The following is a 16,021-nucleotide window of genomic DNA, read 5'->3' as shown; positions in this document are numbered from 1 at the left end:
TGTGTGTGTACCTGTAGTTTTAGTTGTGTTAGATGGTGAGATGAGGTGTGTGTGTGTGTGTGTGTGTACCTGTAGGTTTAGTTGTGTTAGATGGTGAGATGAGGTGTGTGTGTGTGTGTGTGTGTGTGTACCTGTAGTTTTAGTTGTGTTAGATGGTGAGATGAGGTGTGTGTGTGTGTGTGTGTGTGTGTGTACCTGTAGGTTTAGTTGTGTTAGATGGTGAGATGAGGTGTGTGTGTGTGTGTGTGTGTGTACCTGTAGGTTTAGTTGTGTTAGATGGTGAGATGAGGTGTGTGTGTGTGTGTGTGTGTGTGTACCTGTAGGTTTAGTTGTGTTAGATGGTGAGATGAGGTGTGTGTGTGTGTGTGTACCTGTAGGTTTAGTTGTGTTAGATGGTGAGATGAGGTGTGTGTGTGTTGACCTTGGTCTCATGTGTGTGTGTGGTGGTGTTCTCCTCCTCTTCCTCCTCTTCTTCTTCTTCCAGCCTCACTCGCTTCAGTGAGGGTTCGTCGCTCACCACCGTCTCCTCCGCTACATCTGTGGCTGGAACTGTCAACACTGCGCACACGCACACACACACGCACACACACACATACAAACACACACATACAAACACACACGCACACACACACACACGCACACACACATACAAACACACACATGCGCACACACACACAAACACACATACACGCACACACACATACACACGCACACATACACAGATGTGCGCGCACACACACGCACACACACATACACACACAGCAAAATTACTACACACATGCAATGTATACAAAAACAGAAAGCTAGAGATATACAGATGTAATGCTAATCATATGCTAGCTGCTAATTCATGATTAATAAACACACACACATGTTTATTTCAGACCTTGTTGTCCATCAGGCATGGTGACTATTATGGGCTGGTTGATGGCTCCGCCCCCTTGCAGGTTTCCCAGCTGAATGCCATCAGTTACTATGGTGATGACCTGCTGACCTCCAGACGTCACAACCTGCTGGATGGCGCCGTCGACGGAGTCTGCAGTCACTACCTCCTCAGTGGCCATCACTACACACACACACACACACACACACACAACTGAGCTGATAAATACATAGACCACCTGGTAACATTCACACACACCAGGAAGCTGCTAAAACACACAGCGTACATCTGTAAAACACACACTCACACAATGTAAGACCGACTAACACAAACACACACACACACACACACAAACACACACACACAATAACAGTCTATAGATGTGTGTATGTGTGTGTGTGTGTGTGTCTTTAGATGTCACATGACTGTACTGAGGCAGAAATGGAGAGGATATTAGAGACACTGCTTTGATGAGACAAAGAGGGTTTTCAAAGAAAGATGGGGGATGATAATGGAGGTCAGAGAAAATCAAACTATTTCAGCTTAACAATCACACACACACACACACAAATTTACATCAAAAGTCCATATCAGAACAAAGGCAATCATTCTGTGTGTGTGTGTGTGTGTCTGTAGGTTTAGCTGTGTTAGATGGTGAGATGAGGTGTGTGTGTGTGTGTGTGTGTGTGTGTCTGTAGGTTTAGTTGTGTTAGATGGTCAGATGAGGTGTGTGTGTGTGTGTGTGTGTGTGTACCTGTAGGTTTAGTTGTGTTAGATGGTCAGATGAGGTGTGTGTGTGTGTGTGTGTGTCTGTAGGTTTAGCTGTGTTAGATGGTGAGATGAGGTGTGTGTGTGTGTGTGTGTGTACCTGTAGGTTTAGTTGTGTTAGATGGTCAGATGAGGTGTGTGTGTGTGTGTGTGTGTACCTGTAGGTTTAGCTGTGTTAGATGGTCAGATGAGGTGTGTGTGTGTGTGTGTGTGTACCTGTAGGTTTAGTTGTGTTAGATGGTCAGATGAGGTGTGTGTGTGTGTGTGTGTGTACCTGTAGGTTTAGTTGTGTTAGATGGTCAGATGAGGTGTGTGTGTGTGTGTGTGTGTGTGTGTGTGTGTGTGTACCTGTAGGTTTAGCTGTGTTAGATGGTCAGATGAGGTGTGTGTGTGTACCTGTAGGTTTAGTTGTGTTAGATGGTGAGATGAGGTGTGTGTGTGTGTGTACCTGTAGGTTTAGCTGTGTTAGATGGTCAGATGAGGTGTGTGTGTGTGTGTGTGTGTGTGTGTACCTGTAGGTTTAGTTGTGTTAGATGGTCAGATGAGGTGTGTGTGTGTGTGTGTGTGTGTGTACCTGTAGGTTTAGTTGTGTTAGATGGTGAGATGAGGTGTGTGTGTGTGTGTACCTGTAGGTTTAGCTGTGTTAGATGGTCAGATGAGGTGTGTGTGTGTGTGTGTGTGTGTGTGTACCTGTAGGTTTAGTTGTGTTAGATGGTCAGATGAGGTGTGTGTGTGTGTGTGTGTGTGTGTGTGTGTACCTGTAGGTTTAGTTGTGTTAGATGGTGAGATGAGGTGTGTGTGTGTGTGTGTGTGTACCTGTAGGTTTAGTTGTGTTAGATGGTCAGATGAGGTGTGTGTGTGTGTGTGTGTGTGTACCTGTAGGTTTAGTTGTGTTAGATGGTCAGATGAGGTGTGTGTGTGTGTGTGTGTGTGTGTACCTGTAGGTTTAGCTGTGTTAGATGGTCAGATGAGGTGTGTGTGTGTGTGTGTGTGTCTGTAGGTTTAGTTGTGTTAGATGGTCAGATGAGGTGTGTGTGTGTGTGTGTGTGTACCTGTAGGTTTAGTTGTGTTAGATGGTCAGATGAGGTGTGTGTGTGTGTGTGTGTGTGTACCTGTAGGTTTAGCTGTGTTAGATGGTCAGATGAGGTGTGTGTGTGTGTGTGTGTGTGTGTGTACCTGTAGGTTTAGTTGTGTTAGATGGTCAGATGAGGTGTGTGTGTGTGTGTGTACCTGTAGGTTTAGTTGTGTTAGATGGTGAGATGAGGTGTGTGTGTGTGTGTGTGTACCTGTAGGTTTAGCTGTGTTAGATGGTCAGATGAGGTGTGTGTGTGTGTGTGTACCTGTAGGTTTAGCTGTGTTAGATGGTCAGATGAGGTGTGTGTGTGTGTGTGTGTGTGTGTGTACCTGTAGGTTTAGTTGTGTTAGATGGTCAGATGAGGTGTGTGTGTGTGTGTGTGTGTGTACCTGTAGGTTTAGTTGTGTTAGATGGTCAGATGAGGTGTGTGTGTGTGTGTGTGTGTACCTGTAGGTTTAGCTGTGTTAGATGGTCAGATGAGGTGTGTGTGTGTACCTGTAGGTTTAGTTGTGTTAGATGGTCAGATGAGGTGTGTGTGTGTGTGTGTGTGTGTGTGTACCTGTAGGTTTAGTTGTGTTAGATGGTCAGATGAGGTGTGTGTGTGTGTACCTGTAGGTTTAGTTGTGTTAGATGGTCAGATGAGGTGTGTGTGTGTGTGTGTGTGTGTGTGTACCTGTAGGTTTAGTTGTGTTAGATGGTCAGATGAGGTGTGTGTGTGTGTGTGTGTGTCTGTAGGTTTAGCTGTGTTAGATGGTCAGATGAGGTGTGTGTGTGTGTGTGTGTGTGTACCTGTAGGTTTAGTTGTGTTAGATGGTCAGATGAGGTGTGTGTGTGTGTGTGTGTGTGTGTGTGTGTGTGTGTACCTGTAGGTTTAGTTGTGTTAGATGGTGAGATGAGGTGTGTGTGTGTGTGTGTGTGTACCTGTAGGTTTAGTTGTGTTAGATGGTCAGATGAGGTGTGTGTGTGTGTGTGTGTGTGTGTGTAGGTTTAGCTGTGTTAGATGGTCAGATGAGGTGTGTGTGTGTGTGTGTGTGTGTGTGTACCTGTAGGTTTAGCTGTGTTAGATGGTCAGATGAGGTGTGTGTGTGTGTGTGTGTACCTGTAGGTTTAGTTGTGTTAGATGGTCAGATGAGGTGTGTGTGTGTGTGTGTGTGTGTGTGTAGGTTTAGCTGTGTTAGATGGTCAGATGAGGTGTGTGTGTGTGTGTGTGTGTGTAGGTTTAGCTGTGTTAGATGGTCAGATGAGGTGTGTGTGTGTGTGTGTGTGTGTGTACCTGTAGGTTTAGCTGTGTTAGATGGTCAGATGAGGTGTGTGTGTGTGTGTGTGTCTGTAGGTTTAGCTGTGTTAGATGGTGAGATGAGGTGTGTGTGTGTGTGTGTGTACCTGTAGGTTTAGTTGTGTTAGATGGTGAGATGAGGTGTGTGTGTGTGTGTGTGTACCTGTAGGTTTAGCTGTGTTAGATGGTCAGATGAGGTGTGTGTGTGTGTGTGTGTGTGTGTGTACCTGTAGGTTTAGCTGTGTTAGATGGTGAGATGAGGTGTGTGTGTGTGTGTGTGTGTGTGTACCTGTAGGTTTAGCTGTGTTAGATGGTGAGATGAGGTGTGTGTGTGTGTGTGTGTGTACCTGTAGGTTTAGCTGTGTTAGATGGTCAGATGAGGTGTGTGTGTGTGTGTGTTTACCTGTAGGTTTAGCTGTGTTAGATGGTCAGATGAGGTGTGTGTGTGTGTGTGTGTGTGTGTGTACCTGTAGGTTTAGTTGTGTTAGATGGTCAGATGAGGTGTGTGTGTGTGTGTGTGTCTGTAGGTTTAGCTGTGTTAGATGGTGAGATGAGGTGTGTGTGTGTGTGTGTGTACCTGTAGGTTTAGTTGTGTTAGATGGTCAGATGAGGTGTGTGTGTGTGTGTGTGTACCTGTAGGTTTAGCTGTGTTAGATGGTCAGATGAGGTGTGTGTGTGTGTGTGTGTGTGTGTACCTGTAGGTTTAGCTGTGTTAGATGGTCAGATGAGGTGTGTGTGTGTGTGTGTGTGTGTGTGTGTCTGTAGGTTTAGCTGTGTTAGATGGTCAGATGAGGTGTGTGTGTGTGTGTGTGTGTCTGTAGGTTTAGCTGTGTTAGATGGTCAGATGAGGTGTGTGTGTGTGTGTGTGTGTGTCTGTAGGTTTAGCTGTGTTAGATGGTCAGATGAGGTGTGTGTGTGTGTGTGTGTGTGTGTGTGTGTACCTGTAGGTTTAGCTGTGTTAGATGGTCAGATGAGGTGTGTGTGTGTGTGTGTGTGTGTGTGTGTACCTGTAGGTTTAGTTGTGTTAGATGGTCAGATGAGGTGTGTGTGTGTGTGTGTGTGTGTCTGTAGGTTTAGCTGTGTTAGATGGTCAGATGAGGTGTGTGTGTGTGTGTGTGTGTGTGTGTGTGTACCTGTAGGTTTAGCTGTGTTAGATGGTCAGATGAGGTGTGTGTGTGTGTGTGTGTGTGTGTGTGTGTGTGTGTGTACCTGTAGGTTTAGTTGTGTTAGATGGTCAGATGAGGTGTGTGTGTGTGTGTGTGTGTGTCTGTAGGTTTAGCTGTGTTAGATGGTGAGATGAGGTGTGTGTGTGTGTGTGTGTGTGTGTGTGTACCTGTAGGTTTAGTTGTTAGATGGTCAGATGAGGTGTGTGTGTGTGTGTGTGTGTGTCTGTAGGTTTAGCTGTGTTAGATGGTCAGATGAGGTGTGTGTGTGTGTGTGTGTGTGTGTCTGTAGGTTTAGCTGTGTTAGATGGTCAGATGAGGTGTGTGTGTGTGTGTGTGTGTGTGTGTACCTGTAGGTTTAGCTGTGTTAGATGGTCAGATGAGGTGTGTGTGTGTGTGTGTGTGTGTGTGTGTGTACCTGTAGGTTTAGTTGTGTTAGATGGTCAGATGAGGTGTGTGTGTGTGTGTGTGTGTGTGTCTGTAGGTTTAGCTGTGTTAGATGGTGAGATGAGGTGTGTGTGTGTGTGTGTGTGTGTGTACCTGTAGGTTTAGTTGTTAGATGGTCAGATGAGGTGTGTGTGTGTGTGTGTGTGTGTGTGTGTGTACCTGTAGGTTTAGTTGTTAGATGGTCAGATGAGGTGTGTGTGTGTGTGTGTGTGTGTGTGTACCTGTAGGTTTAGTTGTTAGATGGTGAGATGAGGTGTGTGTGTGTGTGTGTGTGTGTGTACCTGTAGGTTTAGTTGTTAGATGGTGAGATGAGGTGTGTGTGTGTGTGTGTGTGTGTACCTGTAGGTTTAGTTGTGTTAGATGGTCAGATGAGGTGTGTGTGTGTGTGTGTACCTGTAGGTTTAGTTGTGTTAGATGGTGAGATGAGGTGTGTGTGTGTGTGTGTACCTGTAGGTTTAGTTGTGTTAGATGGTCAGATGAGGTGTGTGTGTGTGTGTACCTGTAGGTTTAGTTGTGTTAGATGGTCAGATGAGGTGTGTGTGTGTGTGTGTGTGTGTGTGTGTACCTGTAGGTTTAGTTGTGTTAGATGGTCAGATGAGGTGTGTGTGTGTGTGTGTGTACCTGTAGGTTTAGTTGTGTTAGATGGTCAGATGAGGTGTGTGTGTGTGTGTACCTGTAGGTTTAGTTGTGTTAGATGGTCAGATGAGGTGTGTGTGTGTGTGTGTGTGTGTGTGTGTACCTGTAGGTTTAGTTGTGTTAGATGGTCAGATGAGGTGTGTGTGTGTGTGTGTGTACCTGTAGGTTTAGTTGTGTTAGATGGTCAGATGAGGTGTGTGTGTGTGTGTGTGTACCTGTAGGTTTAGTTGTGTTAGATGGTCAGATGAGGTGTGTGTGTGTGTGTGTGTGTGTGTGTGTACCTGTAGGTTTAGTTGTGTTAGATGGTCAGATGAGGTGTGTGTGTGTGTGTGTGTGTGTGTACCTGTAGGTTTAGTTGTGTTAGATGGTCAGATGAGGTGTGTGTGTACCTGTAGGTTTAGTTGTGTTAGATGGTCAGATGAGGTGTGTGTGTGTGTGTGTACCTGTAGGTTTAGTTGTGTTAGATGGTGAGATGAGGTGTGTGTGTGTGTGTGTGTGTGTGTACCTGTAGGTTTAGCTGTGTTAGATGGTCAGATGAGGTGTGTGTGTGTGTGTGTACCTGTAGGTTTAGCTGTGTTAGATGGTCAGATGAGGTGTGTGTGTGTGTGTGTGTGTGTGTGTCTGTAGGTTTAGTTGTGTTAGATGGTGAGATGAGGTCTGTGTGTGTGTGTGTACCTGTAGGTTTAGCTGTGTTAGATGGTCAGATGAGGTGTGTGTGTGTGTGTGTGTGTGTGTGTGTGTGTCTGTAGGTTTAGTTGTGTTAGATGGTGAGATGAGGTGTGTGTGTGTGTGTGTGTACCTGTAGGTTTAGTTGTGTTAGATGGTCAGATGAGGTGTGTGTGTGTGTGTGTGTGTGTGTACCTGTAGGTTTAGTTGTGTTAGATGGTGAGATGAGGTGTGTGTGTGTGTGTGTGTGTGTACCTGTAGGTTTAGTTGTTAGATGGTCAGATGAGGTGTGTGTGTGTGTGTGTGTGTGTACCTGTAGGTTTAGTTGTGTTAGATGGTCAGATGAGGTGTGTGTGTGTGTGTCTGTAGGTTTAGTTGTGTTAGATGGTGAGATGAGGTGTGTGTGTGTGTGTGTGTGTGTACCTGTAGGTTTAGTTGTGTTAGATGGTGAGATGAGGTGTGTGTGTGTGTGTGTGTGTGTACCTGTAGGTTTAGTTGTGTTAGATGGTCAGATGAGGTGTGTGTGTGTGTGTGTGTGTGTACCTGTAGGTTTAGTTGTTAGATGGTCAGATGAGGTGTGTGTGTGTGTGTGTGTGTGTGTGTGTACCTGTAGGTTTAGCTGTGTTAGATGGTGAGATGAGGTGTGTGTGTGTGTGTGTGTGTGTGTGTGTACCTGTAGGTTTAGTTGTGTTAGATGGTCAGATGAGGTGTGTGTGTGTGTGTGTGTGTACCTGTAGGTTTAGCTGTGTTAGATGGTGAGATGAGGTGTGTGTGTGTGTGTGTGTACCTGTAGGTTTAGTTGTGTTAGATGGTGAGATGAGGTGTGTGTGTGTGTGTGTGTGTACCTGTAGGTTTAGTTGTGTTAGATGGTGAGATGAGGTGTGTGTGTGTGTGTGTGTACCTGTAGGTTTAGTTGTGTTAGATGGTCAGATGAGGTGTGTGTGTGTGTGTGTGTGTGTGTGTGTACCTGTAGGTTTAGTTGTTAGATGGTCAGATGAGGTGTGTGTGTGTGTGTGTGTACCTGTAGGTTTAGCTGTTAGATGGTGAGATGAGGTGTGTGTGTGTGTGTGTGTGTACCTGTAGGTTTAGTTGTGTTAGATGGTCAGATGAGGTGTGTGTGTGTGTGTGTGTGTGTGTGTGTACCTGTAGGTTTAGTTGTGTTAGATGGTGAGATGAGGTGTGTGTGTGTGTGTGTGTGTGTCTGTAGGTTTAGTTGTGTTAGATGGTGAGATGAGGTGTGTGTGTGTGTGTGTGTGTGTGTGTCTGTAGGTTTAGTTGTGTTAGATGGTGAGATGAGGTGTGTGTGTGTGTGTGTGTGTGTGTACCTGTAGGTTTAGCTGTGTTAGATGGTGAGATGAGGTGTGTGTGTGTGTGTGTGTGTGTCTGTAGGTTTAGTTGTGTTAGATGGTGAGATGAGGTGTGTGTGTGTGTGTGTGTGTGTGTGTGTGTGTACCTGTAGGTTTAGCTGTGTTAGATGGTGAGATGAGGTGTGTGTGTGTGTGTGTGTGTGTGTGTGTCTGTAGGTTTAGTTGTGTTAGATGGTCAGATGAGGTGTGTGTGTGTGTGTGTGTGTGTGTGTGTCTGTAGGTTTAGCTGTGTTAGATGGTGAGATGAGGTGTGTGTGTGTGTGTGTGTGTGTGTACCTGTAGGTTTAGCTGTGTTAGATGGTGAGATGAGGTGTGTGTGTGTGTGTGTGTGTGTGTGTCTGTAGGTTTAGCTGTGTTAGATGGTGAGATGAGGTGTGTGTGTGTGTGTGTGTGTGTCTGTAGGTTTAGTTGTGTTAGATGGTGAGATGAGGTGTGTGTGTGTGTGTGTGTGTGTCTGTAGGTTTAGTTGTGTTAGATGGTCAGATGAGGTGTGTGTGTGTGTGTGTGTGTACCTGTAGGTTTAGCTGTGTTAGATGGTCAGATGAGGTGTGTGTGTGTGTGTGTACCTGTAGGTTTAGCTGTGTTAGATGGTCAGATGAGGTGTGTGTGTGTGTGTGTGTGTGTACCTGTAGGTTTAGCTGTGTTAGATGGTCAGATGAGGTGTGTGTGTGTGTGTGTACCTGTAGGTTTAGCTGTGTTAGATGGTCAGATGAGGTGTGTGTGTGTGTGTGTGTGTGTACCTGTAGGTTTAGCTGTGTTAGATGGTCAGATGAGGTGTGTGTGTGTGTGTGTACCTGTAGGTTTAGCTGTGTTAGATGGTCAGATGAGGTGTGTGTGTGTGTGTGTACCTGTAGGTTTAGCTGTGTTAGATGGTCAGATGAGGTGTGTGTGTGTGTGTGTACCTGTAGGTTTAGCTGTGTTAGATGGTCAGATGAGGTGTGTGTGTGTACCTGTAGGTTTAGCTGTGTTAGATGGTGAGATGAGGCCGGTCAGGTTGACCACTCCTCCTGGGCCGATGATGAACTGAGGTGATGCAGTGTGGATGGTCAGCATGTCTGGACTCTCTGGGTTTGTGTTGATTTGGTTCTGCATGGCCACCTGCATCACATCAACACTGATCACTACACCTGGAACATTCACACAGTTAACACCAGAACAGTGTATTTCCTGAGGAACCTGCAGTGACTCCACAGATCAAGCAGTGCTCTGGTGTTGCTACGGTAATGCTAAGTGGTCAGTATGTTATTACATGACGCTGCACATGAATCACTCACTGGCTGCTATTTGATCCCCAATGGTTGCTAGAGAGTTGTTATGTAGTTATCCCAGGCGGTTGCTAGGGTGTTTGCGATGGTATTTTATGTGGATATTATGGTGTTGTTAGATGTTTACAATGGTATGTAAGCCTGTTACTATTGGATTAATAGGTTTTGTATTGGTATCTCAAGTGGTTGCTAGGGTGTTGCTAGGTGGTTTAGATGACAGTGGTTGCTAGGTGTTTGACATGGCAACGGTTGTTAGGTGGTTGAGATGGCAGTGGTTGCTAGGTGGCTGAGATGGCAGCGGTTGCTAGGTGGTTGAGATGGCGGTGCTTGCTAGGTGGTTGCTAAGTAGTTGAGTGGTAAGATAGGAGTGGTTGCTAGGTGTTTGACATGGCAATGGTTGCTAGGTGGTTGAGATGGTGGTGGTTGCTAGGTGGTTGTACTAGTATGGTGCTTGAGAGAGTATCTCAGGTGGTTACTATAGAGTTGCAAGGTGATAGTAATGGTATGGTAATGGTTTTGGGAGGTGGGGTTGTTAGGTGCTTGCAATGGCATTTCTGCTGTGTGTGTGTGTGTGTGTGTGTGTGTTTGTTTGTGTGTGTGTTTGTTTGTGTGTGTGTTTGTTTGTTTGTGTGTGTGTGTGTGTTTGTTTGTATGTATGTGTGTGTGTTTGTGTTTGTTTGTGTGTGTGTGTGTTAGTCTGACACCTGCAGGATTTCTGCCAGGTCCTCGTTGTTGTTGTCGAGCGCGATATCAAGTGCAGTTTTTCCAAATTTACTCTGAGCGTGAACGTCAGCACCAAACCTCAGCAACAGCGCCACCACGTCTCCGTGTCCATGTTCCACTGCCCAGTGCAGAGCGGTCATCTTCAACATGTCCTTAGCATTCACGTCTGCACCATGCTACACACACATACACACACACAATGCAGGCACTGTTCGTCAGTCAGGATGAAAGCACAGGAAGTGGTTTATTCTGTAATGGAGAAATTGCTACTGTCTAAAACAGACAAATACATGAGTACAAGTAACATCAAAGCTGCTCTGACGTCTTATAATGCACTTATACACTTTATTACACACACACACACACATAAAAAACAAAACATTAAAATCATACTCCACAACACAACTACGTTAACAATGTACATGATTAAAGGTTCAATACATGCTTTACATTTGTGGTTGACTGTGTGTGTGTCTGTGTGTGTGTGTGTGTGTGTGTGTGTGGTCAAGGGTTAACACACTGTTAATGCTGCTCACAAATGTAACAAGCTCGTTATAAAACATTGTTAACAAGAACGACAGTGACTGTATAATGATGATGTCCAGCCACCCCCTTTAAACCTGTAAGCCCTGCCCCTTTTACCTGCAACAGCATCTCTACGATAGAGGCGTGGCCTTCCGAGGCAGCCATGTGTAGAGGTGTTCGGTCCACTTTTGTGCGAGCGTCTCGGCTGACACCGGCGCGCAGCAGCACTTCAGTGGTGGAGTAATGACCGTACTGAGCGGATAGGTGGAGGGGTGATGTTCCCAGCTACACACACACACACACACACACACAGACACACACACATTAAATAACAACCTAACATCATTAAAAATAGACAACTAAAGTAATTCCTTGTGTTGTTGTGTGCTCGGTGGTTGTGATGACTAATTAAAGGTTACGTGGTGGTTGTGATGGTTAATATAAGGTTACTCGGTGGTTGTGATGGTTAATATAAGGTTACTGGGTGGTTGTGATGGTTAATATAAGGTTACTGGGTGGTTGTGATGGTTAATATAAGGTTACTCGGTGGTTGTGATGGTTAATATAAGGTTACTCGGTGGTTGTGATGGTTAATATAAGGTTACTGGGTGGTTGTGATGGTTAATATAAGGTTACTGGGTGGTTGTGATGGTTAATATAAGGTTACTGGGTGGTTGTGATGGTTAATATAAGGTTACTGGGTGGTTGTGATGGTTAATATAAGGTTACTGGGTGGTTGTGATGGTTAATATAAGGTTACTGGGTGGTTGTGATGACTAATTAAAGGTTGCTCAGTGGTTGCTATGGTAGTTTTGGTTTATGGTAGTTATCACTTTTTTTCTCTTTGAAAGTGTTTTTATAAATGAAATGATATTGTAGCAACCCAGAAAAAATATGTACACAAACGGTAGACGGTTGTCTTTCCAAAAAGTTTATTGCCAAATAAATGTTTGTTATTAAATTAATGTTAAAAATAAAAAACAAATGTATGTCTCATTCTCGCCTCCACACTCTCTGGAGCCCCGCCCCCGCACTTAGCGCTCCATTCACATGCAGGATTTATGTAAACGACTATTCAGATGTAAGTAAATGCTAATTGCTGTGTTGTTTGGGGGGAGTGACGTGCTGATGCCCCTGTCCAACAGAAAAAGGGCTTGAATGAAGAAACAAAAAAAATCTTCCATATCGTTGTTTGTGTCCAGCATCGAATAATTATTTGACCGTGAATGTCTGGAATGTGATTTTGTGAATTTATGACTGAAATAAAGCTGCTAACATCAGCGCGCACTTTCACGTTGCAAACCGCGTTTTGATCAAAAGTCTGATGAAAGCGGCCACTGATGTGAACAGCTTTATTTCAGTCATAAACAGGGGCAACTGTTGCTAAGCAGACGAAATGTAAAATCAGTAATAGTACCACAGAAGAACAACATAGCACAAATATATACTCAAAAGCGAAAGCACGCGCCGATGTTAGCAGCTGTATTCCAGTCATCATATACTCAGATCAACAAAAAAAAAAGAATTCAGAAACCATGCTTTACTTTTTGTTTCTCTCAACAAAACCTGGCCTCAGTGTACCCTGTTTCTGTAGGAGGAATCTGAATGTATAGGTGCGAACAGCTGAGACATCAGTAGGAGTCCTGGGGAAACCTGGTGTCACCTGAGCCAGGTGTCAATAGGTCTTACATATTCATGAATAGTCATGGATTATTCAGTAAAACAGAGGCTCTGCTGAAAAAAGTTAGGCACATCAGTCACTTTACCCCAAATAAAAGGTCTTTCTGAGTGTTATAATTTAGCTGTTTTTCTATGGGCACACACCCAAGACTTTCATGAACTCAGTCCTGTGTTCAAAACAATCTGCCAGGTTTGTTTATTCTCCATTTTCACTGTTTTTCTGCTAGAGTTCAAAATTCTATTTTCATGTATGTGTACTTTGATATAAGCTTAAAAGTCACACATAAATCTAACATATTTACATCAGCCATATTATGAAAGCCCAGTTTGTGCTCTATGTAAATAAGTTGAAATGTATTAGTTACTACATTGGTAAAGATTTGAAATTTACACAAATTTAAGAAGAGCCCTGATTCACTGCAGGTCTTCAGAAAGGCCTCAGGCCACAGAGGGTTAAGGATTTTAGTAAACCAGCTCACAATAACGTATCAGAGTCTGAATGAAAAACACACAGTGTTACCATGACAACTGCAATCATTTTTGTTACCAGACCTAGCTACCTAGCACAGCACATGGTTATGTGGTGTCAAGGTAGCATGTTGTCATCTTCTAAGCTCTGTGATTGGTAAGTGACATCACCAACAGGGCTTATGTGAAGCCCCGCCCCTAAATCAGTTTTTATACAGAAGTACAGCCACAGTTATAGAATTTACACATCACACTGTAGAGTTCAGGGGGAGTAAACAGTCACAACTAGACATGATGATGATGATGATGAAATCACTCACCCAGTCTGTGGTGAACGGAGCTCCGTTGGCCATGAGGATCCGGACCTCATCATCCTGGCCAGAGCGAGCCGCCTCCAGCAACTTCTTTCCCAGGTCCACCAGAGACATCTGCGCGCGCACACACACACACACACACACACACACACACAGAGTTACTCACTTATTCCAAATCCTGTGTTTATCTTGTTTTATTTGGATAAACATAATGTGTGTTGTGTTGAGTTTTATTTCCTGTTACAGGTGTGTGTGTGTGTGTGTGTGTGATACAAACTCTACATCATACAGAACAAATGAAACAGGAACTAAGGAAAAGGCTAAAATGTAGCATTAAATTTAATTTTATATTTTTTTCGTGATCAGGTTGACTTGTGCAGCTGCTCGTATACTAAAGAATTTTAAACATAAACCTAAACAGTCTCACTTATATAGAAAATCTGGAAATTAATTCTTAATATTATCATACTGTTTACATTTAAGGAAAATCTAATAATAACACATTCACACAGTGATACAGGTCGACATATTGTCCTTTATGTCTTCTGTTACTACTGTATACATCTTTAGAATATATAAATAGACATCTCTGCTTTTATTTAAAATATATATTTCAATTTAATGGTGTACTCTTATGATTTTGAATACAATATCAATCATCTCATATATGCTATAGATTTTAATAAGAAGTATACACTGATCAGCCATAACATTATGACCACCTGTCTAATATTGTGTTGGTCCTCCTTTTGCTGCCTAAACAGCTCTGACCCGTCGAGACAAGGACTCCACTAGATCCCTGAAGGTGTGCTGTGTGCTCTGGCACCAAGATGTTAGCAGCAGATCGTTAAGTTGTGAGATGGGGCCTCCATGGATCAGACTTGTTTGTCCAGAACCTCCCACAGATGCTGGATTGGATTGGATTGAGATCTGGGGAATTTGGAGGCCAATTCAACACCTCAAACTGGTTGTTGTGGTCATCAAACCATTCCTGAACCATTTCTGCACAGGGATCAGCACGGGCACCATGATGGGTCTGCAGCTATGTGGCCCCATACGCAACAAACTGTCCTGCACTGTGTATTCTGACCCCTTTCTATCAGAACCAGCATTAACTTCTTCAGCAGTTTGATCAACAGTAGCTCGTCTGTTGGATCGGATCACACGGTCCAGCCTTCTCTCCCCACGTGCATCAGTGAGCCTTGACCGTCCATGACCCTGTCTCCGGTTCACCACTGTTCCTTCCTTGGACCACTTTTGATAGATACTGACCACTGCAGACCGGGAACACCCCACAAGAGCTGCAGTTTTGGAGATGCTCTGATCCAGTGGTCTAGCCATCACAGTTTGGCCCGTTTGGTCAAACTCACTCAAATCCTTACACTTGTCCATTTTTCCTGCTTCTAACATCAACTTTGAGGACAAAATGTTGACCTGCTGCCTAATATATCCCACCCACTAACAGGGTCCATGATGAGGAGATCATCAGTCTTATTCACTTCACCTGGCACTGGTCATAATGTTATGACTGACTGGTGTATATTATTCAGGTTTTTTTATGTACTATAAGGCCAAAAGTATGTGCACCCTGACCATCACACACTCATATGTACATGTTAAACATCTCATTCAGACTTCCACAGGCTCTCCACAGGATCCTGGAGTGTGGAGATTTGTGTTCATTCAGCATTCTGGACATGAAGAAATAGATGAAATATTTTGGGGTCTATATTTGATTTGTTCTCCACTCACATGAAGAGAAAACAATGAAGAAATAAATGAATCTCTCACCCAAACACCACAATTTTATTTTAGCTCATATGTATGTATATATGTACCGTTTCGTGTCCTGCGCCTGATTAAACTGGACACTTCATATTGATCTTTTTAACTGGAAGATTTTTTTTAAGAATTTATAAAGAAACAAAAAAAAACTCTCCAAATAACAAAAAAGCACGGTTATAGTAAAAGGTGCGCGTCCAGTCACGTGCTCGGCGTCTCGCGCTCAGGACGAAAACACAAACAAAACATTTAGCTACAATTCGATTTGGAGTCATGTTATGCTAACTGACCTAGCAACAACATTTAGAATTAAAATGGTCTTAAAGCAGAAGCCAGTTTTCATTTTTTTAAACGTGTTAACCACTTTATAAACATATGAGAGAAAAAACACGCATTTAATTATAAAGAATATTGTAAATAAAACCGACTCCAGACATTTTAGCCTGTTAGCATGTTGCTAACTCATTAAAGCTAAGGCTTAAGCTAAATCTAGGCCTCCGTTTCAGTTCCCACAAACCCGCCGTGTATCTAAAGCAGCTGCTTAAATCATTAAATACTGAAATACAAAAATAAATTAATGAATAAAAATCTTTTCTGGAGTTTATAGTGAGGTCGGAATGTCTGAAGTTAAAGTAATGAACAGGAAATCGGTAAAGATATCGGGGCAGGTTTCCGGGGGAAGTGGAAATATTTTTTACCACCAAACAACACATCAACTTCCACATCCGGTGGAGCGCGAGCTCAAAAAAAATAACATCCACACTGACCTGGAAAAAGATTCACAACTTTTATACAGATATCACGATTTCTCCCGAAAGCTCCGAGGACTTTTTCCTTTCTTGTGTGTTTAATGTAAAGATTGTCGCTGAAACCCCCGAGCTGAAAATAACACTCACGATTCCTCCTCACTCCGCGCACTAGCTTTTCTTTCAGCCACGCGGATGTATACACAGCGCAGCCCCCCTTTAAAAAAACAAAACAAA

At 43.7% G+C, this 16,021-nt stretch overlaps 1 protein-coding gene across 2 annotated transcripts in view; it reads right to left on the bottom strand.

The window, feature by feature from the left end:
* The window catches only part of gabpb1 (GA binding protein transcription factor subunit beta 1), a 19,115-nt gene extending 3,146 nt beyond the window's left edge, over positions 1-15,969 (bottom strand). The window contains exons 1-7 of one of the 2 annotated variants that reach the window (XM_058388426.1): positions 15,806-15,969; positions 13,263-13,370; positions 10,912-11,079; positions 10,251-10,445; positions 9,232-9,379; positions 887-1,066; positions 422-558 (exon numbers count right to left, since the gene is read on the bottom strand). In XM_058388426.1, coding sequence (XP_058244409.1) covers positions 422-558; positions 887-1,066; positions 9,232-9,379; positions 10,251-10,445; positions 10,912-11,079; positions 13,263-13,370 — 936 coding nt within the window. In that variant the 5' untranslated portion in view covers positions 15,806-15,969. Of the gene's footprint in view, positions 1-421; positions 559-886; positions 1,067-9,231; positions 9,380-10,250; positions 10,446-10,911; positions 11,080-13,262; positions 13,371-15,094; positions 15,728-15,805 lie in introns of those variants that run through there. The other variant, XM_058388427.1, reaches the window with a different exon arrangement.
* Between the last annotated feature and the right edge of the window lie 52 nt (positions 15,970-16,021).

Source organism: Hemibagrus wyckioides, linkage group LG04 (assembly GCF_019097595.1).
Source record: "Hemibagrus wyckioides isolate EC202008001 linkage group LG04, SWU_Hwy_1.0, whole genome shotgun sequence".
Lineage (NCBI taxonomy): Eukaryota > Metazoa > Chordata > Actinopteri > Siluriformes > Bagridae > Hemibagrus > Hemibagrus wyckioides.
This window is presented reverse-complemented; position numbering and strand designations above follow the sequence as displayed.